The sequence below is a fragment of the Oncorhynchus clarkii genome, chromosome 9 (assembly GCF_045791955.1).
Source record: "Oncorhynchus clarkii lewisi isolate Uvic-CL-2024 chromosome 9, UVic_Ocla_1.0, whole genome shotgun sequence".
Lineage (NCBI taxonomy): Eukaryota > Metazoa > Chordata > Actinopteri > Salmoniformes > Salmonidae > Oncorhynchus > Oncorhynchus clarkii.
In genome coordinates this window covers 4,383,425-4,408,393 of record NC_092155.1, presented here as the reverse complement: position 1 = coordinate 4,408,393, position 24,969 = coordinate 4,383,425, and the positions used below count along the sequence as shown (strand labels likewise).

The following is a 24,969-nucleotide window of genomic DNA, read 5'->3' as shown; positions in this document are numbered from 1 at the left end:
AAATGACACAGCAGGTAGCCTAGTGGTTAGAGCCTAGTGGTTAGAGCAGGTAGCCTAGTGGTTAGAGACAGGTAGCCTAGTGGTTAGAGACAGGTAGCCTAGTGGTTAGAGGCAGGTAGCCTAGTGGTTAGAGGCAGGTAGCCTAGTGGTTAGAGCAGGTAGCCTAGTGGTTAGAGCAGGTAGCCTAGTGGTTAGAGCAGGTAGCCTAGTGGTTAGAGCAGGTAGCCTAGTGGTTAGAGCCTAGTGGTTAGAGCCTAGTGGTTAGAGCCTAGTGGTTAGAGGCAGGTAGCCTAGTGGTTAGAGCAGGTAGCCTAGTGGTTAGAGACAGGTAGCCTAGTGGTTAGAGCAGGTAGTCTAGTGGTTAGAGACAGGTAGCCTAGTGGTTAGAGGCAGGTAGCCTAGTGGTTAGAGACAGGTAGCCTAGTGTTTAGAGCCAGGTAGCCTAGTGGTTAGAGACAGGTAGCCTAGTGGTTAGAGCAGGTAGCCTAGTGGTTAGAGACAGGTAGCCTAGTGGTTAGAGCCTAGTGGTTAGAGGCAGGTAGCCTAGTGGTTAGAGACAGGTAGCCTAGTGGTTAGAGCCTAGTGGTTAGAGGCAGGTAGCCTAGTGGTTAGAGACAGGTAGCCTAGTGGTTAGAGACAGGTAGCCTAGTGGTTAGAGACAGGTAGCCTAGTGGTTAGAGCAGGTAGCCTAGTGGTTAGAGACAGGTAGCCTAGTGGTTAGAGACAGGTAGCCTAGTGGTTAGAGCAGGTAGCCTAGTGGTTAGAGACAGGTAGCCTAGTGGTTAGAGCCTAGTGGTTAGAGACAGGTAGCCTAGTGGTTAGAGACAGGTAGCCTAGTGGTTAGAGACAGGTAGCCTAGTGGTTAGAGACAGGTAGCCTAGTGGTTAGAGACAGGTAGCCTAGTGGTTAGAGCAGGTAGCCTAGTGGTTAGAGCAGGTAACCTAGTGGTTAGAGCCAGTAACCAAAAGGTTGCTGGATCAAATCCCTGAGCTCACAAAATACAAATATGAAATTCTGCCCCTGAACAAGGCAGGTAACCCACTGTTCCCCAGTAGGTTGTCATTGACTTGCCAAGGTTAAATATATATTTTTTAAACAGTCCCTATCTCGGGCTCTACCCTTAACCAGGGGCCCATTTCACACACAGACAACACCTCTAAACAAGTGGTTGAAATGTACACGTTTATTCATTGTATCATTAATCAAATATACAAAGAACAATACACAGCAGGTCCCAGATCAGTTTGTGCTTCAGCCAACCTATCTTGGGCCTGTATTCGTAAAGCCTCTCGTAGATCAGCAGAGGCTTTATAAATACAGGCCCCAGACAGGTTGGCTGAAGCCTAAACTGATCCTAGATCAGCTCTACTACTGGGAGAGGCTTTATGAATACAGGCCCCAGACAGGTTGGCTGAAGCCTAAACTGATCCTAGATCAGCTCTCCTACTAGGAGAGGCTTTATGAATACAGGCCCCAGACAGGTTGGCTGAAGCCTAAACTGATCCTAGATCAGCTCTCCTACTGGGAGAGGCTTTATAAATACAGACCCAGAACATGACGATTGATAAATCAGGGGAGTTGGCTAATACAAAACAAATTTGGGAACGGGCTTTACAGAAAACACAGCTAGAATCAAACTTACTCACGGATCTGTCCCAAATGGTCCCCTATTCCCTACATAGTGCCCTATAGCCCTATGGGCCCTGGTTAAAATAGTGCACTATAAAGTGAATAGAGGGTTATTTGGGATGTAGAAAAGGTTTCTTTCATACAATGACAACATTATATAGAATTAGATAAATCACGATCACAAAACAAATACAAATCTAGACTTAATTTACATCTTTTAAAAAGTCCTTTCATTCTATTTCTATGTGTTTTTTTTTGAAAGACTCGACCCTGTAGATCTGGAGAACATAAGATAGGTGTTAGCATAAGTAGTGTGGCATGTGGTTTGTATTGGAACTAGGCCGGGAAAAAGGAAGTATGTTGTCGGTATTGGAACTAGGCCAGGAAAAAGGAAGTATGTTGTCGGTTTTGGAACTAGGCCGGGAAAAAGGAAGTATGTTGTCGGTATTGGAACTAGGTCGGGGTAAAGGAAGTATGTTGTCGGTATTGGAACTAGGCCTCTATCTCCAGGTGGGTTTCAGTGCTTTACTGGAGTCTCTGAGGTGGGTGGACTTGTCAGAGAAACTGCTGCTGTTTTTCCCAGCATGCCCTTTAGGCTGCGCCAGCGAGTCAGGGAGGGTCTGTGGGGGCAGGGGGTTGGGGATCGGGGCGCGCAGTGGTCCCTTGATACTTTGTGTTCTCCTGATGGGGTTGTCTGTGCCTGGGGGGCCCGCGGGGGCCACCCTGTGGTGTCTCAACGACCCCGCCCGGCTGAGGGGTGAGGGTCCGGGAGAGGGGACAGGGGAGGAACGGGGGGAGTTTTTAGAGGGGGCGAGGGTACTCCCCTGGGGGGGGAGAGTGGTCCGTCTGAAAGAGGAAGCGGCTGTGTTTCGGGCAAATCCAGGGAGGGGGGTGGGGTTGGAGACACCTCCACGGTGGGAGGGGGTCGGGGGGGCACTGAGGCTGTTACCTCCTCCACCCCCCGCTGTTGGAACAGCCCCACCGGCGGCGGCGAGGGCTCGGAGGGTGGAACGGCACATCTTTTCCTCTGGAGGCGGTCGGGGGGCGACGGGGCGGAGAGGCTTTCGGAAGGACGGCTTCCTCTGGAGGGCGGAAGGTTGGGGTTGGTCTCGGGCACTGCCGTGGACACCCGTGGTGGTCACAGACTTGGCCTTGGGGTCGTCGACCTGGAGGCTACTGCGACGAGGTGTGGCGGAGCTCCTCTCTGCCCGTCTAAGAGAGCGGTTGGCTGGGTTAGAGGAGGAGGTGGTGGTGGTGGTGGTCCGTGGACCAGAGCTCTGGTAACCAGGGGGTTTCTCCACCTGTTTACCCGGGATCGAGCCACGTCGACTGGCCTTGAAGATAGGGACCACACGCCTCATGCCCTGGTTCTCTGAGGAGTTGAGGGTGCGGATGACAGTTTTTCGCCCACTGGTGGTGGTGGCAGAGAGGGGTCTGGAAGGCTTAGAGACCTGACTGGTCGTGGGATTCGTACCCTGGGCTGACCTATCAGAGGCACCAGCGGTGACTGACGCAGGCAGCCCATTGGTGAAGGTAGACACTGCTGGAACCGATGACTCATCGGAGGAAACAGGCACTGACTGGTCAGTGGAGGAAACAGGCACTGAGTACTCATTGGTGGGTTGAGATTCTGAAGGCATGCCATTGGCTGGGGACTCCCCCATAGAAGAAGCGGACACCTGGTGTGTTGGACTCTCAGCCTCGTTGGCGTGTGTGGGGTTATCACCGCTCTGTGCGTCTGAGGAGAGGTCTGTAATAGCTGTGGACGGAGATGGATCAGTACGAGAATCTGTCTCTTTCCGAGACACACCCTTCTCCTTCTCCTGTTCTCCCCTCTTCTCCTCCTCCTGTTCCCCCCTCTTCTCCTCCTCCTGTTCTCCCCTCTTCTCCTCCTCCTGCTCTCCCCTCTTCTCCTCCTCCTGCTCTCCCCTCTTCTCCTCCTCCTGTTCTCCCCTGTTCTCCTCTACGTCGCCCACAGCAGGCTCCTCATTCACTATCCCTGCAGCCACCATCCTCCCCTTCTCATCCACCTCTTCCTCCCTCTGTTGCCACCCCTCAGAACGCCCTTGGGAATTCTCCTGTGTATCTGTGAGGATAGAGTCTCTGGGAATCCCCTTCTCCAGGTCTGTGTCGGTGACGACATCTCCCTGGTCGTGACCGTGAGGGGTCAAGACGAGGTCGAACGCCCGGAGCTTAGGAACCAGAGTGTGTCGTTCAAGGTTGACGGTCAGACCACTGGGTTGGTTGTGGTTGTTGTCAGGGTCAGGGGTCGGGTTCAGGTCTGTGCTAGGTTTGTGGTCAATGGTTGCTGTCTGAGGGCTGTGATTTGAGTTGATGCCAGGTTGAGGTTGATGCCTCGGTCCTAAGGAGGTGGGTATAGAGGAGGGGGGACCAGGCCAGTCCACCTGAGGGTGCTGGTTCTGGGGTTGAGTGTGACCCACAGGTCCCTGGGTCTGAAGTCTGGTCAGAGGGGAGATGTTGGGAATCCTCAGCCCAGTTTCAGGTGACCTCATTGGGGAGGAATCCCGCTGCTCGGACCCCCTCCATAGTCGCCGCCCGGGATTCGGTGACCCCCCTACGACCTGAAGGTCAGAGGTGATGCCTAGAGTTAGCAGGCTAGTCAGTTGACGGTCAGCCGCGGCCGACGATGAGCCGCGAGAACGGCGGACGCTTCCGGAACGCCCCAGTGCAACCTGGGGGCTGTGCGGCGAGCATGGGCGGGACTTGAGAAGCTCGATAAGCCCCTCATCCTGGGATAGGGCCACCTCTATGTCCGTCTCGCTGCTGCTGCTGCTGCTGCGCATTCCGAAGACCCCGCCCACCTCCTCTCCGCTCGCCCAGGAGTGCCGTTTCTCCCCGAGCTCCTGTATCCGACGATGAGACGCCTCCTTCAGCTCACGCTCCAGGTTGTCCTAGAGGAGGGAGGGAGAGACGTTTCAAATGTCTTTATTCTTTTGGAACTTCTGTGAGTGTAATGTTTACTCTTCATTTTATATTGTTTATTTCACTTTTGTTTATTCTCTATTTCACTTGTTTTGGTAATGTTAACATATGTTTCCCCATGGCAATAAAGCTCCTTAAATTGAAATGTAATTGAAATTGGGAGAGAGAGAGCAAGAAAAGGGAGAGAGGGGGAGTGGTATAGAGAGAGGGGGGAGCGGTAGAGAGAGAGAGAGAGAGAGAGGGGGAGCGGGGGAGGTGAGAGGGGGGGAAGCGGTAGAGAGAGAGAGAGAGAGAGAGAGAGAGGGGGAGCGGTAGAGAGAGAGAGGGGGAGCGGTAGAGAGAGAGAGGGGGAGCGGTAGAGAGAGAGGGGGAGCGGTAGAGAGAGAGAGAGAACAGTGTAAAAGTAAATACAGGTGTAATAACACTTGTTGAACACCAGGGGGCAGTAGCAGTACAGTAGACAACCAGTAGCAGAGACTCAGTGTTTATATTGTACTTCTCAAACACAAAGTCCAAAGGTTTCAATATTATTCAACTGGAACAGCTTGTTTGTATAATCACAATGAGGAAACCTTGAAATGATTCATTCTGGTGTTCTAGACTAACAGAACGATGTTCTAGTTAGTGTGATTAATTCTGGTGTTCTAGACTAACAGAACGATGTTCTAGTCAGTGTGATTTATTCTGGTGTTCTAGACTAACAGAACGATGTTCTAGTCAGTGTGATTCATTCTGGTGTGCTAGACTAACAGAACGATGTTCTAGTCAGTGTGATTTATTCTGGTGTTCTAGACTAACAGAACAATGTTCTAGTCAGTGTGATTCATTCTGGTGTTCTAGACTAACAGAACGATGTTCTAGTCAGTGTGATTCATTCTGGTGTTCTAGACTAACAGAACGATGTTCTAGTCAGTGTGATTCATTCTGGTGTTCTAGACTAACAGAACGATGTTCTAGTCAGTGTGATTAATTCTGGTGTTCTAGACTAACAGAACGATGTTCTAGTCAGTGTGATTCATTCTGGTGTTCTAGACTAACAGAACGATGTTCTAGTCAGTGTGATTCATTCTGGTGTTCTAGACTAACAGAACGATGTTCTAGTTAGTGTGATTCATTCTGGTGTTCTAGACTAACAGAACGATGTTCTAGTTAGTGTGATTCATTCTGGTGTTCTAGACTAACAGAACGATGTTCTAGTCAGTGTGATTCATTCTGGTGTTCTAGACTAACAGAACGATGTTCTAGTCAGTGTGATTCATTCTGGTGTTCTAGACTAACAGAACGATGTTCTAGTCAGTGTGATTCATTCTGGTGTTCTAGACTAACAGAACGATGTTCTAGTCAGTGTGATTCATTCTGGTGTTCTAGACTAACAGAATGATGTTCTAGTCAGTGTGATTCATTCTGGTGTTCTAGACTAACAGAACGATGTTCTAGTTAGTGTGATTAATTCTGGTGTTCTAGACTAACAGAACGATGTTCTAGTCAGTGTGATTTATTCTGGTGTTCTAGACTAACAGAACGATGTTCTAGTCAGTGTGATTAATTCTGGTGTTCTAGACTAACAGAACGATGTTCTAGTCAGTGTGATTTATTCTGGTGTTCTAGACTAACAGAACGATGTTCTAGTTAGTGTGATTAATTCTGGTGTTCTAGACTAACAGAACGATGTTCTAGTCAGTGTGATTCATTCTGGTGTTCTAGACTAACAGAACGATGTTCTAGTCAGTGTGATTCATTCTGGTGTTCTAGACTAACAGAACGATGTTCTAGTCAGTGTGATTCATTCTGGTGTTCTAGACTAACAGAACGATGTTCTAGTCAGTGTGATTCATTCTGGTGTTCTAGACTAACAGAACGATGTTCTAGTCAGTGTGATTCATTCTGGTGTTCTAGACGAACAGAACGATGTTCTAGTCAGTGTGATTCATTCTGGTGTTCTAGACTAACAGAACGATGTTCTAGTCAGTGTGATTTATTCTGGTGTTCTAGACTAACAGAACGATGTTCTAGTCAGTGTGATTCATTCTGGTGTTCTAGACTAACAGAACGATGTTCTAGTCAGTGTGATTTATTCTGGTGTTCTAGACTAACAGAACGATGTTCTAGTCAGTGTGATTAATTCTGGTGTTCTAGACTAACAGAACGATGTTCTAGTCAGTGTGATTTATTCTGGTGTTCTAGACTAACAGAACAATGTTCTAGTTAGTGTGATTAATTCTGGTGTTCTAGACTAACAGAACGATGTTCTAGTTAGTGTGATTCATTCTGGTGTTCTAGACTAACAGAACGATGTTCTAGTCAGTGTGATTCATTCTGGTGTTCTAGACTAACAGAACGATGTTCTAGTCAGTGTGATTCATTCTGGTGTTCTAGACTAATAGAACGATGTTCTAGTCAGTGTGATTCATTCTGGTGTTCTAGACTAACAGAACGATGTTCTAGTCAGTGTGATTCATTCTGGTGTGCTAGACTAACAGAACAATGTTCTAGTTAGTGTGATTCATTCTGGTGTTCTAGACTAACAGAACGATGTTCTAGTCAGTGTGATTCATTCTGGTGTTCTAGACTAACAGAACGATGTTCTAGTCAGTGTGATTCATTCTGGTGTTCTAGACTAACAGAACGATGTTCTAGTCAGTGTGATTCATTCTGGTGTGCTAGACTAACAGAACAATGTTCTAGTTAGTGTGATTCATTCTGGTGTTCTAGACTAACAGAACGATGTTCTAGTCAGTGTGATTCATTCTGGTGTTCTAGACTAACAGAACGATGTTCTAGTACCTTGACTGCTTTCTGGAATTTCAGGCAGAAGTCTTGGAACACTTTGAAACACTCGTCCAGCCTGAAGGACTCTCTGTCTTCGCAGAAGAAGTCGATCAGAATGTTCCCTTCGTTCCTCAACTCCTGTCTCTCCCTCTGCAACTCAGCCAGGGCTGCTGTCGAATTCTAGGAGAGGAGACACACGGTTACTACACACACAAACAAGTTACCACACACACTACATGTCGTCTCTCTCTCTCTGTGTTCCTGACCTCTCTCTCTCTCTCTGTGTTCCTGACCTCTCTCTCTCTCTCTCTCTCTCTCTCTCTCTCTCTCTCTCTCTCTGTGTGTCCCTATCCTCTCTCTCTCTCTCTCTCTCTCTCTCTCTCTCTCTGTGTCAGACCTCTATCTCTCTCTCTCTCTCTCTCTCTCTCTCTCTCTCTCTCTCTCTCTCTCTCTGACCTGTAGGAAGTGGTCCAGCTGCAGCAGCAGCTCCGTCTCTTCCTGGATGCTCTCCTCCACTGAGCGTGTGCGAGACGACAGCGACTGGAACTCTGCATCCACGTTCTCCACTGATATCCTGGAGGGAAAGGGTGAAAGGTCACAGGGCAAAGAAGGTTCATGGTAGCAATGAGTCACTACGTCATGATGATGATCACTGAAGTCAGATCAGTCTTACAGTATATATAGTGTAGTAGTATTGACCAGAGCCCTTACAGTATATATAGTGTAGTAGTATTGACCAGAGCCCTTACAGTATATATAGTGTAGTAGTATATATAGTGTAGTAGTATATATAGTATATATAGTGTAGTAGTATATATAGTGGTAGTATATATAGTGTAGTAGTATATATAGTGTAGTATATATAGTGTAGTAGTATATATAGTATATATAGTGTAGTAGTATATATAGTGGTAGTATATATAGTGGTAGTATATATAGTGTAGTAGTATATATAGTGTAGTAGTATATATAGTGTAGTAGTATATATAGTGTAGTAGTATATATAGTGTAGTAGTATATATAGTGGTAGTATATATAGTGTAGTAGTATATATAGTGTAGTAGTATATATAGTGTAGTAGTATATATAGTGTAGTAGTATATATAGTGTAGTAGTATATATAGTGGTAGTATATATAGTGTAGTAGTATATATAGTGTAGTAGTATATATAGTGGTAGTATATATAGTGTAGTAGTATATATAGTGTAGTAGTATATATAGTGGTAGTATATATAGTGTAGTAGTATATATAGTGTAGTAGTATATATAGTGGTAGTATATATAGTGTAGTAGTATATATAGTGTAGTAGTATATATAGTGTAGTAGTATATATAGTGGTAGTATATATAGTGTAGTAGTATATATAGTGGTAGTATATATAGTGGTAGTATATATAGTGGTAGTATATATAGTGTAGTAGTATATATAGTGTAGTAGTATATATAGTGTAGTAGTATATATAGTGTAGTAGTATATATAGTGTAGTAGTATATATAGTGTAGTAGTATATATAGTGGTAGTATATATAGTGTAGTAGTATATATAGTGGTAGTATATATAGTGTAGTAGTATATATAGTATATATAGTGTAGTAGTATATATAGTGTAGTAGTATATATAGTGGTAGTATATATAGTGGTAGTATATATAGTGTAGTAGTATATATAGTGTAGTATATATAGTGGTAGTATATATAGTGTAGTAGTATATATAGTGTAGTAGTATATATAGTGGTAGTATATATAGTGGTAGTATATATAGTGTAGTAGTATATATAGTGGTAGTATATATAGTGGTAGTATATATAGTGTAGTAGTATATATAGTGGTAGTATATATAGTGTAGTAGTATATATAGTATATATAGTGTAGTAGTATATATAGTGTAGTAGTATATATAGTGGTAGTATATATAGTGGTAGTATATATAGTGTAGTAGTATATATAGTGGTAGTATATATAGTGGTAGTATATATAGTGTAGTAGTATATATAGTGTATATATAGTAGTATATATAGTGGTAGTATATATAGTGTAGTAGTAGTATATATAGTGTAGTAGTATATATAGTGTAGTAGTATATATAGTGGTAGTAGTAGTATATATAGTGTAGTAGTATATATAGTGTAGTAGTATATATAGTAGTATATATAGTGGTAGTATATATAGTGTAGTAGTATATATAGTGTAGTAGTATATATAGTGGTAGTATATATAGTAGTATATATAGTGTAGTAGTATATATAGTGTAGTAGTATATATAGTGTAGTAGTATATATAGTGTAGTAGTATATATAGTGGTAGTATATATAGTGTAGTAGTATATATAGTGGTAGTATATATAGTGTAGTAGTATATATAGTGTAGTAGTATATATAGTGGTAGTATATATAGTGGTAGTATATATAGTGTAGTAGTATATATAGTGTAGTAGTATATATAGTGGTAGTATATATAGTGTAGTAGTATATATAGTGTAGTAGTATATATAGTGGTAGTATATATAGTGGTAGTATATATAGTGTAGTAGTATATATAGTGTAGTAGTATATATAGTGTAGTAGTATATATAGTGGTAGTATATATAGTGTAGTAGTATATATAGTGTAGTAGTATATATAGTGTAGTAGTATATATAGTGTAGTAGTATATATAGTGGTAGTATATATAGTGTAGTAGTATATATAGTGGTAGTATATATAGTGTAGTAGTATATATAGTGTAGTAGTATATATAGTGGTAGTATATATAGTGGTAGTATATATAGTGTAGTAGTATATATAGTGTAGTAGTATATATAGTGTAGTACTATATATAGTGTAGTACTATATATAGTGTAGTAGTATATATAGTGTAGTAGTATATATAGTGGTAGTATATATAGTGTAGTAGTATATATAGTGGTAGTATATATAGTGTAGTAGTATATATAGTGTAGTAGTATATATAGTGTAGTAGTATATATAGTGTAGTAGTATATATAGTGTAGTAGTATATATAGTGTAGTACTATATATAGTGTAGTACTATATATAGTGTAGTACTATATATAGTGTAGTAGTATATATAGTGTAGTAGTATATATAGTGGTAGTATATATAGTGTAGTAGTATATATAGTATATATAGTTTAGTAGTAGAGCCCTGTGTCTCACCGTGCTGCATACTGGACATGCTGAAGTTTTCCAGGAAACTCTAGAAGTTTATCATCCTTCTTCTGTGCTTCCTAAGAGGAACAGGAAGGACCAGGTCATCACAAATAGACAGGCAGGCAGATAGACAAACAGGCAGACAGACAAACAGGCAGACAGACAAACAGGCAGACAGACAGACAGACAGACAGGCAGGCAGATAGACAGACAGGCAGATAGACAGACAGGCAGATAGACAGACAGGTAGGCAGATAGACAGACAGGCAGGCAGATAGACAGACAGGTAAGGCAGATAGACAGACAGGTAAGGCAGATAGACAGACAGGCAGACAGACAGACAGGCAGACAGACAAACAGGCAGACAGACAAACAGGCAGACAGACAAACAGGCAGGTAGACAAACAGGCAGGTAGACAGACAGGCAGATAGACAGACAGGCAGATAGACAGACAGGCAGATAGACAGACAGGCAGATAGACAGACAGGCAGATATACAGACAGGCAGATAGACAGACAGGCAGATAGACAGACAGGCAGATAGACAGACACCTCTCCTCTCCTCACCAGAGCTACAAAGTGCAGCAGATTCATGCCAGGTTTATTGGCCTTGGTATCAGCCAGAGACAGGAGAGAGGACAGCTTGAAACCCACAGCGTTACCAGCATAACCACCCTGTAGACAGAGACACGATCAAATCAGTCAACAACTTTAGACAGGGGCCCTTTGGTGGAGTAACAGACACACTCTCTCTCTGACTCACAGCATTGAGGATGTTTCCGGCCTGCAGCACCAGGTGTAGGATGGCATGAAGTTCCTCACAGTCTAGGAGCTCTACAGAGAGATATTGATAATATATCACTGAAACTACCACAAAAAACACCCCAAAAGCAAGAGAGAGACACAGAGAGAGACAGAGAGAGAGAGACAGAGAGAGAGAGACAGAGAGAGACAGAGAGAGATACAGAGAGAGAGACAGAGAGAGAGACAGAGAGAGAGACAGAGAGAGACAGAGAGAGAGACAGAGAGAGACAGAGAGAGAGACAGAGAGAGACAGAGAGAGAGACAGAGAGAGAGACAGAGAGAGAGACAGAGAGATAGAGAGAGAGACAGAGAGAGAGACAGAGAGAGACAGAGAGAAAGAGAGACAGAGAGAAAGAGGGAGAGAGAGAGCGAGAGAAAAAGAGAGAGAGAAGACAGGCTATGTGCAACACTGCCCACAAAATGAGGTGGAAACTGGGCTGCACTTCCTAACCTCCTGTCCAATGTATGACCATATTAGAGAGACATATTTCCCTCAGATTACACAGATACACAAATAATTCGAAAAAAATCACATTTTGATAAACTCCCATATCTACTGGGTGAAATACCAATGTGTGACATCACAGCAGCAAGATTTGTGACCCGATGTCACGAGAAAAGGGCAACCAGTGAAGAACAGACACCATTGTAAATACAACCCATATTTATGTTTATTTATTTTCCCTTTTTGAATCGTTATAACACTGTATATAGCCGTAATACGACATTCGAAGTGTCATGTTTACTGCTCATTTGTTTCTCATGCCAGTCAAGCCCTTTGAATTGAGAGAAAGAGATAGACAGAAAGAAAGAGTGTAGAGGAGAGAGAGAGTTAAAGAGAATAGAGGAGAGAGAGAGTTAAAGAGAATAGAGGAGAGAGTTAAAGCATAACCATAATAACAACCTGACCTTTAGAGGAGACAGGTGGTTTTAGGGACCTCACCTTTAGAGGAGACAGGTGGTTTTAGGGACCTCACCTTTAGAGGAGACAGGTGGTTTTAGGGACCTCACCTTTAGAGGAGACAGGTGGTTTTAGGGACCTCACCTTTAGAGGAGACAGGTGGTTTTAGGGACCTCACCTTTAGAGGAGACAGGTGGGTTTAGGGACCTCACCTTTAGAGGAGACAGGTGGGTTTAGGGACCTCACCTTTAGAGGAGACAGGTGGTTTTAGGGACCTCACCTTTAGAGGAGACAGGTGGGTTTAGGGACCTCACCTTTAGAGGAGACAGGTGGGTTTAGGGACCTCACCTTTAGAGGAGACAGGTGGGTTTAGGGACCTCACCTTTAGAGGAGACAGGTGGTTTTAGGGACCTCACCTTTAGAGGAGACAGGTGGGTTTAGGGACCTCACCTTTAGAGAAGACAGGTGGGTTTAGGGACGTCACCTTTGGAGGAGACAGGTGGTTTTAGGGACCTCACCTTTAGAGGAGACAGGTGGTTTTAGGGACCTCACCTTTAGAGTAGACAGGTGGGTTTAGGGACCTCACCTTTAGAGGAGACAGGTGGGTTTAGGGACCTCCCCTTTAGAGGAGACAGGTGGGTTTAGGGACCTCATCTTTAGAGGAGACAGGTGGGTTTAGGGACCTCACCTTTAGAGGAGACAGGTGGTTTTAGGGACCTCCCCTTTAGAGGAGACAGGTGGGTTTAGGGACCTCCCCTTTAGAGGAGACAGGTGGGTTTAGGGACCTCACCTTTAGAGGAGACAGGTGGGTTTAGGGACGTCACCTTTGGAGGAGACAGGTGGGTTTAGGGACCTCACCTTTAGAGGAGACAGGTGGGTTTAGGGACCTCACCTTTGGAGGAGACAGGTGGGTTTAGGGACCTCACCTTTATAGGAGACAGGTGGGTTTAGGGACCTCACCTTTAGAGGAGACAGGTGGGTTTAGGGACCTCACCTTTAGAGGAGACAGGTGGTTTTAGGGACCTCACCTTTAGAGGAGACAGGTGGGTTTAGGGACCTCACCTTTAGAGGAGACAGGTGGGTTTAGGGACCTCACCTTTGGAGGAGACAGGTGGGTTTAGGGACCTCACCTTTAGAGGAGACGGGTGGGTTTAGGGACCTCACCTTTAGAGGAGACAGGTGGGTTTAGGGACCTCATCTTTAGAGGAGACAGGTGGGTTTAGGGACCTCATCTTTAGAGGAGACGGGTGGGTTTAGGGACCTCACCTTTAGAGGAGACGGGTGGGTTTAGGGACCTCACCTTTAGAGGAGACAGGTGGGTTTAGGGACCTCACCTTTAGAGGAGACAGGTGGTTTTAGGGACCTCACCTTTAGAGGAGACAGGTGGGTTTAGGGACCTCCCCTTTAGAGGAGACAGGTGGGTTTAGGGACCTCACCTTTAGAGGAGACAGGTGGATTAAGGGACCTCACCTTTTGTGGCGGTTCGTAGGACATCGATGTCGCGACTCATGTTCTCACAGGCTGGGGGGAACACCTCTCTAAGTACCATGGCCTTGATACGCACCTCAAAACTACACACACACACATACACACACACACACACAGTTGGCTTTTGCATAATAGTTCAATACTGAATGGCATTTTAATCAATCAGAAAGTAGGGTCCAGACTGGGGCTAGGGTCAGGTCACTAAATGCCATGACCTCTCACCTGGGCACTTGGGTGAGCAGGAACATGAAGGAATCGGCCAATGAGAGTTTAGAGGGGTCACCTCGGAACGCTTGAAGTTTCTTCACCTGAGAGGAAGAGACAGGGACACAGAATCAACATAGTGTGTGTGTGTGTGTGTGTGTGTGTGTGTGTGTGTGTGTGTGTGTGTGTGTGTGTGTGTGTGTGTGTCTCACCTCTTCGGTCTCAGGTAGTAGTTTGAGCAGCTCTTAGTGTGTGTGTGTGTGTGTGTGTGTGTGTGTCTCACCTCTTCGGTCTCAGGTAGTAGTTTGAGCAGCTCTTAGTGTGTGTGTGTGTGTGTGTGTGTGTGTGTGTGTGTGTGTGTGTGTGTGTGTCTCACCTCTTCGGTCTCAGGTAGTAGTTTGAGCAGCTCTTTAAGAAGCTCCGCTCCGTAGGACTGACTGTTGCCATAGCGAATATCCTCTATTATGTCCTGGTTGGACCTGGGACAGACAGAGTCTTTATTTAACTAGGCAAGTCAAAGGACGGATGGATGGATGAGAGTTCTAGAACCCTTCTATCTAAACCCAGAATGTTCTAGAACCCTTCTCTCTAAACCCAGAATGAAAGTTCTAGAACCCTTCTCTCTAAACCCAGAATGAATGTTCTAGAACCCTTCTCTCTAAACCCAGAATGAATGTTCTAGAACCCTTCTCTCTAAACCCAGAATGAAAGTTCTAGAACCCTTCTCTCTAAACCCAGAATGAATGTTCTAGAACCCTTCTCTCTAAACCCAGAATGAAAGTTCTAGAACCTCTCGAAACCCTTTTCTCTCTCAGTCGTACTCCCTCTCTGACTCTTCAGTTTTAATAACTGGGATTTTCCCCACAATACCTCAGCTGGGTCTCCCTGCAATTATAAACTGGGTACTTCCTCCGTACCAGGAAACGGACCCACAGTTTAATCCAGTCAACACAACAAAGACTGCAGATTGGCTATTAGTGACTAACTTCTGTAGGATTTACAACTGAGAGAGGGTTAAAGACATGAAAAGGGGAGAGAGGAGGGGAGAGAGGGGAGGGGGAGAGAGAGGAGGGGGAGAGAGGAGAGGGGGAGAGAGAGGGGAGGGGGGAGAGGAGAGAGAGGAGAGGGGGGAGGGGGAGAGAGGAGAGAGAGGTGAGGGGGAGAGAGGAGAGGGGGAGAGAGGAGAGAGAGGTGAGGGGGAGAGAGGAGAGAGAGGTGAGGGGGAGAGAGGGGAGGGGAGGGAGGTGAGGGGGAGAGAGAGAGGGGAAAGGGAGAGAGGAGAGAGAGGTGAGGGGGAGAGAGAGGTGAGGGGTGGAAAGAGAGGTGAGGGGTGGAGAGAGAGGGGAAAGGGAGAGAGAGGGAGGGGGAGAGAGGGGGGAAAGGGAGAGAGGGAGAGAGGGTGGGGGGGTCAAACCTATGTTTTAGTCAGACAGGTGGCTGCTTATGTAGCTAAATGCTTTGATTGGTCAAGGGAGGGGGGGGGGGAGGTGTTTGACCTCAACACTAAACCTGCATGAAAGACGTTGTCTCACAAACTCACACCACACGTGTGGATAGAATCTGGGGAGAGACAAGACAACGTATCACCCTCATATCTCTCCCCGTGCGTTGTGTTGTGGCAGCAGAGACAGCTAACTGGTGGTATCGGCTATTGATGCAGTCAGTCAACACAAACTGGAAAAGGACTCTGCATTCTTCTCCACCGACACCAACTCATCCAACGTGTGTGTTCAGTCTAAAGCCTTGTTGTTTGCAGATTCAATTTGAATCTGTTCTTTGTCCTGAACAGCCAGAAAGCGTGTGGAATCGGACCTTTAGCTAGCTAGTTGGACTGCTGTGGCTAGCTAGCTAGTTGGACTGCTGTGGCTAGCTAGCTAGTTGGACTGCTGTGGCTAGCTAGCTAGTTGGACTGCTGTGGCTAGCTAGCTAGTTGGACTGCTGTGGCTAGCTAGCTAGTTGGACTGCTGTGGCTAGCTAGCTAGTTGGACTGCTGTGGCTAGCTAGCTAGTTGGACTGCTGTGGCTACCTAGCTAGTTGGACTGCTGTGGCTAGCTAGCTAGTTGGACTGCTGTGGCTATCTAGCTAGTTGGACTGCTGTGGCTACCTAGCTAGTTGGACTGCTGTGGCTACCTAGCTAGTTGGACTGCTGTGGCTATCTAGCTAGTTGGACTGCTGTGGCTACCTAGCTAGTTGGACTGCTGTGGCTACCTAGCTAGTTGGACTGCTGTGGCTACCTAGCTAGTTGGACTGCTGTGGCTACCTAGCTAGTTGGACTGCTGTGGCTACCTAGCTAGTTGGACTGCTGTGGCTACCTAGCTAGTTGGACTGCTGTGGCTAGCTAGCTAGTTGGACTGCTGTGGCTACCTAGCTAGTTGGACTGCTGTGGCTACCTAGCTAGTTGGACTGCTGTGGCTACCTAGCTAGTTGGACTGCTGTGGCTATCTAGCTAGTTGGACTGCTGTGGCTAGCTAGCTAGTTGGACTGCTGTGGCTACCTAGCTAGTTGGACTGCTGTGGCTACCTAGCTAGTTGGACTGCTGTGGCTAGCTAGCTTGTTGGACTGCTGTGGCTACCTAGCTAGTTGACTGCTGTGGCTAGCTAGCTAGTTGGACTGCTGTGGCTACCTAGCTAGTTGGACTGCTGTGGCTAGCTAGCTTGTTGGACTGCTGTGGCTACCTAGCTAGTTGGACTGCTGTGGCTACCTAGCTAGTTGGACTGCTGTGGCTACCTAGCTAGTTGGACTGCTGTGGCTACCTAGCTAGTTGGACTGCTGTGGCTATCTAGCTAGTTGGACTGCTGTGGCTACCTAGCTAGTTGGACTGCTGTGGCTACCTAGCTAGTTGGACTGCTGTGGCTACCTAGCTAGTTGGACTGCTGTGGCTACCTAGCTAGTTGGACTGCTGTGGCTACCTAGCTAGTTGGACTGCTGTGGCTATCTAGCTAGTTGGACTGCTGTGGCTAGCTAGCTAGTTGGACTGCTGTGGCTAGCTAGCTAGTTGGACTGCTGTGGCTACCTAGCTAGTTGGACTGCTGTGGCTAGCTAGCTTGTTGGACTGCTGTGGCTAGCTAGCTTGTTGGACTGCTGTGGCTACCTAGCTAGTTGACTGCTGTGGCTAGCTAGCTAGTTGGACTGCTGTGGCTACCTAGCTAGTTGGACTGCTGTGGCTAGCTAGCTAGTTGACTGCTGTGGCTACCTAGCTAGTTGGACTGCTGTGGCTACCTAGCTAGTTGGACTGCTGTGGCTACCTAGCTAGTTGACTGCTGTGGCTAGCTAGCTTGTTGGACTGCTGTGGCTAGCTAGCTAGTTGACTGCTGTGGCTAGCTAGCTTGTTGGACTGCTGTGGCTAGCTAGCTAGTTGGACTGCTGTGGCTAGCTAGCTAGTTGACTGCTGTGGCTAGCTAGCTAGTTGACTGCTGTGGCTAGCTAGCTAGTTGGACTGCTGTGGCTAGCTAGCTAGTTGGACTGCTGTGGCTAGCTAGCTAGTTGGACTGCTGTGGCTAGCTAGCTTGTTGTCTGCTGTGGCTACCTAGCTAGTTGACTGCTGTGGCTAGCTAGCTAGTTGGACTGCTGTGGCTAGCTAGCTTGTTGTCTGCTGTGGCTACCTAGCTAGTTGACTGCTGTGGCTAGCTAGTTGGACTGCTGTGGCTACCTAGCTAGTTGGACTGCTGTGGCTACCTAGTTTGTTGTCTGCTGTGGCTACCTAGCTAGTTGGACTGCTGTGGCTACCTAGTTTGTTGTCTGCTGTGGCTACCTAGTTTGTTGACTGCTGTGGCTACCTAGTTTGTTGTCTGCTGTGGCTACCTAGCTAGTTGGACTGCTGTGGCTACCTAGTTTGTTGTCTGCTGTGGCTACCTAGTTTGTTGTCTGCTGTGGCTACCTAGTTTGTTGACTGCTGTGGCTACCTAGTTTGTTGTCTGCTGTGGCTACCTAGCTAGTTGGACTGCTGTGGCTACCTAGTTTGTTGTCTGCTGTGGCTACCTAGTTTGTTGTCTGCTGTGGCTACCTAGTTTGTTGACTGCTGTGGCTACCTAGTTTGTTGTCTGCTGTGGCTAACTAGTTTGTTGTCTGCTGTGGCTAGCTAGCTAGTTGGACTGCTGTGGCTAGCTAGCTAGTTGGACTGCTGTGGCTAGCTAGCTAGTTGGACTGCTGTGGCTAGCTAGCTAGTTGGACTGCTGTGGCTAGCTAGCTAGTTGACTGCTGTGGCTAGCTAGCTAGTTGACTGCTGTGGCTAGCTAGCTAGTTGACTGCTGTGGCTACCTAGTTTGTTGTCTGCTGTGGCTAGCTAGCTAGTTGGACTGCTGTGGCTACCTAGCTAGTTGGACTGCTGTGGCTACCTAGCTAGTTGACTGCTGTGGCTACCTAGTTTGTTGTCTGCTGTAGCTACCTAGCTAGTTGACTGCTGTGGCTAGCTAGCTAGTTGACTGCTGTGGCTACCAAGCTAGCTAGTTGACTGCTGTGGCTACCAAGCTAGCTAGTTGACTGCTGTGGCTACCTAGTTTGTTGACTGCTGTGGCTACCTAGTTTGTTGTCTGCTGTGGCTACCTAGTTTGTTGTCTGCTGTGGCTAGCTAGCTAGTTGGACTGCTGTGGCTAGCTAGCTAGTTGGACTGCTGTGGCTAGCTAGCTAGTTGGACTGCTGTGGCTAGCTAGCTAGTTGGACTGCTGTGGCTAGCTAGCTAGTTGGACTGCTGTGGCTAGCTAGCTAGTTGACTGCTGTGGCTAGCTAGCTAGTTGACTGCTGTGGCTAGCTAGCTAGTTGACTGCTGTGGCTACCTAGTTTGTTGTCTGCTGTGGCTAGCTAGCTAGTTGGACTGCTGTGGCTACCTAGCTAGTTGGACTGCTGTGGCTACCTAGCTAGTTGACTGCTGTGGCTACCTAGTTTGTTGTCTGCTGTAGCTACCTAGCTAGTTGACTGCTGTGGCTAGCTAGCTAGTTGACTGCTGTGGCTACCAAGCTAGCTAGTTGACTGCTGTGGCTACCAAGCTAGCTAGTTGGACTGCTGTGGCTAGCTAGTTAGTTGGACTGCTGTGGCTACCTAGCTAGTTGACTGATGTGGCTACCTAGCTAGTTGACTGCTGTGGCTAGCTAGCTAGTTGGACTGCTGTGGCTAGCTAGCTAGTTGGACTGCTGTGGCTACCTAGCTAGTTGACTGCTGTGGCTACCTAGTTTGTTGTCTGCTGTGGCTGTCCCCACATAGCCTGGTTCCTCTCTAGGTTTCTTCCTAGGTTTTGGCCTTTCTAGGGAGTTTTTCCTAGCCACCGTGCTACTACACCTGCATTGCTTGATGTTTGGGGGATTTTAGGCTGGGTTTCTGTACAGCACTTTGAGATATCAGCTGATGTACGAATGGCTATATAAATACATTTGATTTGATTTGATTTAGATTCTGTGGTTAACCAAAAAAGGACTCGTTTTGAAAGTTGGATCATCCAGTAGTCGGCTGGCTAACTACATATACATATAGACACAATGCATTCTGAAAGTATTCAGACACCTTCACTTTTTCCACATTTTGTTACGTTACAAGACTTATTCTAAAATTGATTAAATGTTTTCCTTAATCTAACACAGTAACACATAATGACAAAGCAAAAAAACGTTTTTTTTTTAAATTTTTGTAAAAGTATTAAAAACCAAAAAAAAACTGAAATAACCAATTTACATAAGTATTCAGACTCTTTGCTATGAGACTCTAAATTGAGCTCAGGTGCATCCTGTTTCCATTGATCATCCTTGAGATGTTTCTACAACTTGATTGGAGTCCACCTGTGGTAAATTCAATTGATTAGACATGATTTGGAAAGGCACACGCCTGTATATATAAAGGTCCCACAGTTGACGGTGCATGTCAGAGAAAAAACCAAGCCATGAGGTTGTAGGAATTGAGCTCAGAGACAGGATTGTGCCGAGGCACAGATCTGGGGAAGGGTACCAAAATATTTCTACAGCATTGAAGGTCCCCAAGAACACAGTGGCCTCCATCATTCTTAAATGGAAGAAATCTGGAACCACTAAGACTCGTCCTAGAGCTGGCCACCCGGCCAAACTGGAAGCCACTGGCTGCCTGGCCAGATGGAAGCCACTCCTCAGTAAGAGGCACATGACAGGCCACTTGGAGTTTGCCAAAAGGCACCTAAAGACTCTCAGACCATGAGAAACAAGATTATATGGTCTGATGAAATCAAGATTGAACTCTTTGGTCTAAATGCCAAGTATCACGTCTGGAGGAAACATGGCACCATCCCTATGGTGAAGCATGGTGGTGGCAGCATCATGCTGTGGGGATGTTTTTCAGAGACAGGAACTGGGAGACTAGTCAGGATCAAGGGAAAGATGAACAGAGCAAAGTACAGAGAGATCCTTGATGAAAACATGCTACAGAGACCTCAGACTGGGGGCAAAGGTTCACCTTCCAACAGGACCACGACCTTAAGCACACAGCCAAGACAATGCAGGAGTGGCTTCGGGACAAGTCTTTGAATGTCTTTGAGTGGCCCAACCAGAGCCCGGACTTGAACCCGATTGAACATCTCTGAAGAGACCTGAAAATAGCTGTGCAGCGACGCTCCCCATCCAACCTGACAGAGCTTGAGAGGATGTGCAGAGAAGAATGGGATAAACTCTCTAAATACAGGTGTGACAAGCTTGTATCATCATACCCAAGAAGACTTGAGTCTCTAAGTACTGAGTAAAGGGTCTGAATACTTATGTAAATATAATATTTAAGTTTTTTTGCTTTGTCATTACGGGGTACTGAGTCATTATGGGGTATTGTGTCATTACGGGGTACTGAGTCATTACGGGGTACTGGGTCATTACGGGGTACTGAGTCATTACGGGGTACTGGGTCATTACGGGGTACTGGGTCATTACGGGGTACTGAGTCATTACGGGGTACTGAGTCATTACGGGGTACTGGGTCATTACGGGGTACTGGGTCATTACGGGGTACTGGGTCATTACGGGGTACTGAGTCATTACGGGGTACTGGGTCATTACGGGGTACTGGGTCATTACGGGGTACTGGGTCATTACGGGGTACTGGGTCATTATGGGGTACTGGGTCATTACGGGGTACTGGGTCATTACGGGGTACTGTGTGTCGATTGATGAGAAAAAAACAACTAGTTAATTCATTTTAGAATAAGGCTGTAACATAACAAAATGTTGAAAAATTCAAGGGGTCTGAATACTAAAGACTCCAGACCGAATGCACTGTACATGTGTATGTATATATATATATATATATATATATATATATATATATATATATATGACAGAGAGTATGATGAGGACAGACTTACTTCTTGAACTGTACATGTGTGTATATATATATATGACGGAGAGAGAGACGGAGAGTGCCATGAGGACAGACTTACTTCTTGAACTGTACATGTGTGTATATATATATATGACGGAGAGAGAGACGGAGAGAGAGACGGAGAGAAAGACGGAGAGTGCCATGAGGACAGACTTACTTCTTGAACTGTACATGTGTGTATATATATATATATATGACAGAGAGAGAGACGGAGAGAGAGACGGAGAGAGAGACGGAGAGTGCCATGAGGACAGACTTACTTCTTGAACTGTACATGTGTGTATATATATATATATATGACAGAGAGAGAGACGGAGAGAGAGACGGAGAGAGAGACGGAGAGTACCATGAGGACAGACTTACTTCTTGAACTGTTTGAGGTAAATTCCCACATTCATCCCTCTCTTCCAGTCCAGGATACTAATCTGAGAGAGAAAGAATTTGAAAACAAATCAAATTTTGCTAAACTCCCATATCTACTGGGTGAAATACCACAGTAGTGAGATGTGTGACCTGTTGCCACAAGAAAAGGGCAACCAGTGAAGAACAAACACCAGTGTAAACACAACCCATATTTATGTTTATTTATTTTCCCTTTTGTACTTTCACTATTTGTACATCGTTACAACACTGTATATAGACATAATATGACATTTGAAATGTCTTTATTATTTTGGAACTTCTGTGAGTGTAATGTTTACTGTTCATTTTTATTGTTTATTTCACTTTTGTTTATTATCTATTTCACTTGCTTTGGCAAAGTTAATATATGTTTCCCATGCCAATAAAGCCCCTTTGAATTGAATTTGAATTGAATTGAGAGAGAACAGAGAGAATCATTGATAAAGAGAGAGAGAACAGAGAGAAAAGAACAGAGAGAGAATGAAAACACAAATGCAACACTTTGCTAACTCAGAGCCAAGATGGAATATATCTGTTTGACACAACACCTCATTGGCCATAAAAGGGTGTCTCCTCCTCACCTCATCTTTGGTCTCTCTGAGGGAGCCTCGGGCCTTCCCCCCCCTGGTCACAGAGGTAACCCCAGATGATTGACAGTCCGTCTGACTAAACAGCTCCTCGATGGTCTGGACGTCTATGTGGTACTGCTGCTGCTGCACAGGAAGCTGTGTCCACAGGTTGGTCCGCCCTTTCACCTGGAGACCGTTACATAGCAGTTAGGGGGTTTAAGGTTCCCAGACGAAACACTTTAGAAGAGTTTATGCCTATATTATATATTGGTTTGTTTTAGACTTCGGTGAGGTTTTTTTTTTCCGGCTTTTCGGGCACACATTTTTTTTTCGGGAGCAGAAGTCGGGAGCCGAAGTCGGGAGCAGAAGCCGGGAGCAGAAGCCGGGAGCAGAAGTCGGGAGCAGAAGCCGGGAGCAGAAGCCGGGAGCAGAAGTCGGGAGCAGAAGCCGGGAGCAGAAGTCGGGAGCAGAAGTCTACGCCCCTTTGTCGGTGATTGGTCAACAGCAGGTTTTTTGTTATTCCAATGGCGATAACTTATTTTCATGTCCAAATTAATTACAGATTTCTGTAGTTATCTTAGATTAATTCTGACTATTTTGAGGAAGTGTATACTGGCTACGGTGTCTCAAAATGGACAAACAGTACAATTGCTGCTTTTTTATAGTTTTTCAAGTGAAGGTTTTTAAGGGAGTATGGAGTAGGGGCGGGGTCTACTGGTATAGGGGCGGGGTCTACTGGTATAAGAAGTAGGAGGAGTGTAACTAACCTGGTCTTCAGAGTAGGGGCGGGGTCTACTGGTATAGGGGCGGGGTCTACTGGTATAAGAAGTAGGAGGAGTGTAACTAACCTAGTCTTCAGAGTAGGGGCGGGGTCTACTGGTATAGGGGCGGGGTCTACTGGTATAAGAAGTAGGAGGAGTGTAACTAACCTAGTCTTCAGAGTAGGGGCGGGGTCTACTGGTATAGGGGCGGGGTCTACCGGTATAAGAAGTAGGAGGAGTGTAACTAACCTGGTCTTCAGAGTAGGGGCGGGGTCTACTGGTATAGGGACGGGGTCTACTGGTATAAGAAGTAGGAGGAGTGTAACTAACCTGGTCTTCAGGGTAGGGGCGGGGTCTACTGGTATAAGAAGTAGGAGGAGTGTAACTAACCTGGTCTTCAGGGTAGGGGCGGGGTCTACTGGTATAAGAAGTAGGAGGAGTGTAACTAACCTGGTCTTCAGGTATGGGTTTCCAGAAGAAACTCCGGACCCGCCTCTTCTTTATCCCTCCTATGGGGTCGACCGCACCGGGTGGAGGGGGCGGGGGAGGAGGGCCGCAGGGGGGAGGAGGAGGAGGAGGGAGAGGAGGTCCTGTCTTGTTGCCATCAGGGACGGGAATTGTAGAGGCAGGGGGCAGAGACATAACTTCAACCGCATCCACTTCCTGGAAACTCTTTTCTCATTGGCTGGAGAGATTCTGCTCATCACATGCATCCCAGCTGCTGATTGGTCAAAGCAAGGAAAGGAGGGTGAGGTTGAGCGATCAGACTGGATAGTCTGGTTGAGGCCTACAGGGTTGATGTGTCCACTGTAAACAACAACGTTCGGATAACTGCTAAAAAACTTTCTGCATTTTGTCCAGTTTTTTCCTACCCCAAGAAATCTATTAAAAAAAAACACATCAAAATCAATATCTAAGAACAATATTTCAGTACACACACATATACACATATATATATATATATTTATATATCCATTTGAAGACAGAATAAATCTGTGCTGAGAGAGAGAGGGAGGGAGAGAAAGAGAGGAGAGAAAGAGGAGAGAGAAAGAGGAGAGAGAAAGAGGGGAGAGAAAGAGAGAGGAGAGAGAAAGAGGGGAGAAAGAGAGAGAGAGAGAGAGAAAGAGGGGAGAGAAAGAGAGAGAGAGAGAAAGAGGGGAGAGAAAGAGAGAGGAGAGAGAAAGAGGGGAGAAAGAGAGAGAGAGAGAGAAAGAGGGGAGAGAAAGAGAGAGAGAGAGAAAGATGGGAGAGAAAGAGAGAGAGAGAGAGAGAGAGAAAGAGAGGGGAGAGAGAGAAGAGAAAGAGGGGAGAGAAAGAGGGGAGAGAAAGAGAGAGAGAGAGAGCGAGAGAGAAAGAGAGAGAGAGAGAGAGAAAGAGGAGAGAGAGAGAGAGAGAAAGAGGAGAGAGAGAGAGAGAGAAAGAGGAGAGAGAGAGAAAGAGAGAGAGAGAAAGAGGGGAGAGAGAGAGAGAGAGAGAGAAAGAGGGGAGAGAAAGAAAGAGAGGGGAGAGAGAGAGAGAGAGAGAGAGAGAGGGGAGAGAATGAAAGAGAGAGAGAAAGAGGGGAGAGAAAGAAAGAGAGGGGAGAGAGAGAGAGAGAGAGAGGGGAGAGAATGAAAGAGAGAGAGAAAGAGGGGAGAGAAAGAAAGAGAGAGAGAGAGAGGAGAGGAGAGAGAGAGAGAGGAGAGAGAGATATTCCCTTTTGTACTTCAACGACTTACACATTGTTACAACACACAGCCAATAACATAACATTTTGAAATGTCTCTATTCTTTTGAAGCTCCAATGCCAATAAAGCCCCTTTGAATTTAATTGAGTCTCTTTTCAAGTCCTTGTTTGCCATTACAAGCAGAATGCTTTGAGAACCAGTCTGAACACATCAGAGCAGACAGAAAGAAGACCAGATCCCTCATTACTTATTTAAAAAGGCCACATGTTAGTATTTTTAAGTCTTTAAGTCTTTTTTTCTATTTTTTTTAAATCGTCAATGAATATCTAATAAATAATTGTGTGTTTATTTCATAAAAATAATC

The 24,969-nt window shown here is 45.7% G+C and overlaps 3 protein-coding genes across 4 annotated transcripts in view; 1 reads left to right on the top strand and 2 right to left on the bottom strand.

Moving 5' to 3' along the window:
• Window positions 1-24,969, bottom strand: part of LOC139415790 (phosphatidylcholine:ceramide cholinephosphotransferase 2-like) — a 742,387-nt gene that overhangs the window by 275,575 nt on the left and 441,843 nt on the right. The window lies entirely within an intron of this gene.
• The window catches only part of LOC139415792 (galactose-specific lectin nattectin-like), a 1,187,935-nt gene that overhangs the window by 1,082,405 nt on the left and 80,561 nt on the right, over window positions 1-24,969 (top strand). The window lies entirely within an intron of this gene.
• Window positions 1,963-23,820, bottom strand: LOC139415778 (FH2 domain-containing protein 1-like). Its single transcript, XM_071163865.1, has 12 exons — window positions 23,389-23,820; window positions 22,190-22,363; window positions 21,570-21,631; window positions 14,263-14,365; window positions 13,905-13,990; window positions 13,665-13,765; window positions 11,253-11,323; window positions 11,057-11,164; window positions 10,496-10,566; window positions 7,798-7,915; window positions 7,357-7,521; window positions 1,963-4,541 (listed from the first exon to the last, which is right to left on the bottom strand). Exons 1-12 carry the CDS (start codon window positions 23,578-23,580, stop codon window positions 2,130-2,132), a joined length of 3,663 nt encoding a protein of 1,220 aa, XP_071019966.1. The 5' UTR covers window positions 23,581-23,820; the 3' UTR covers window positions 1,963-2,129.

Bases quoted from the DNA above. Each gene is read 5' to 3' on its own strand.
- LOC139415778 (XM_071163865.1), bottom strand. From the start codon at position 23,580: ATGTCTCTGCCCCCTGCCTCTACAATTCCCGTCCCTGATGGCAACAAG. The intron at 13,766-13,904 runs GTGAGAGGTCAT...GTGTGTGTGTAG, and splicing joins CTGCTCACCCAAGTGCCCAG to TTTTGAGGTGCGTATCAAGG. The intron at 4,542-7,356 runs GTACTAGAACAT...TCCCTCCTCTAG, and splicing joins AATTCCAGAAAGCAGTCAAG to GACAACCTGGAGCGTGAGCT.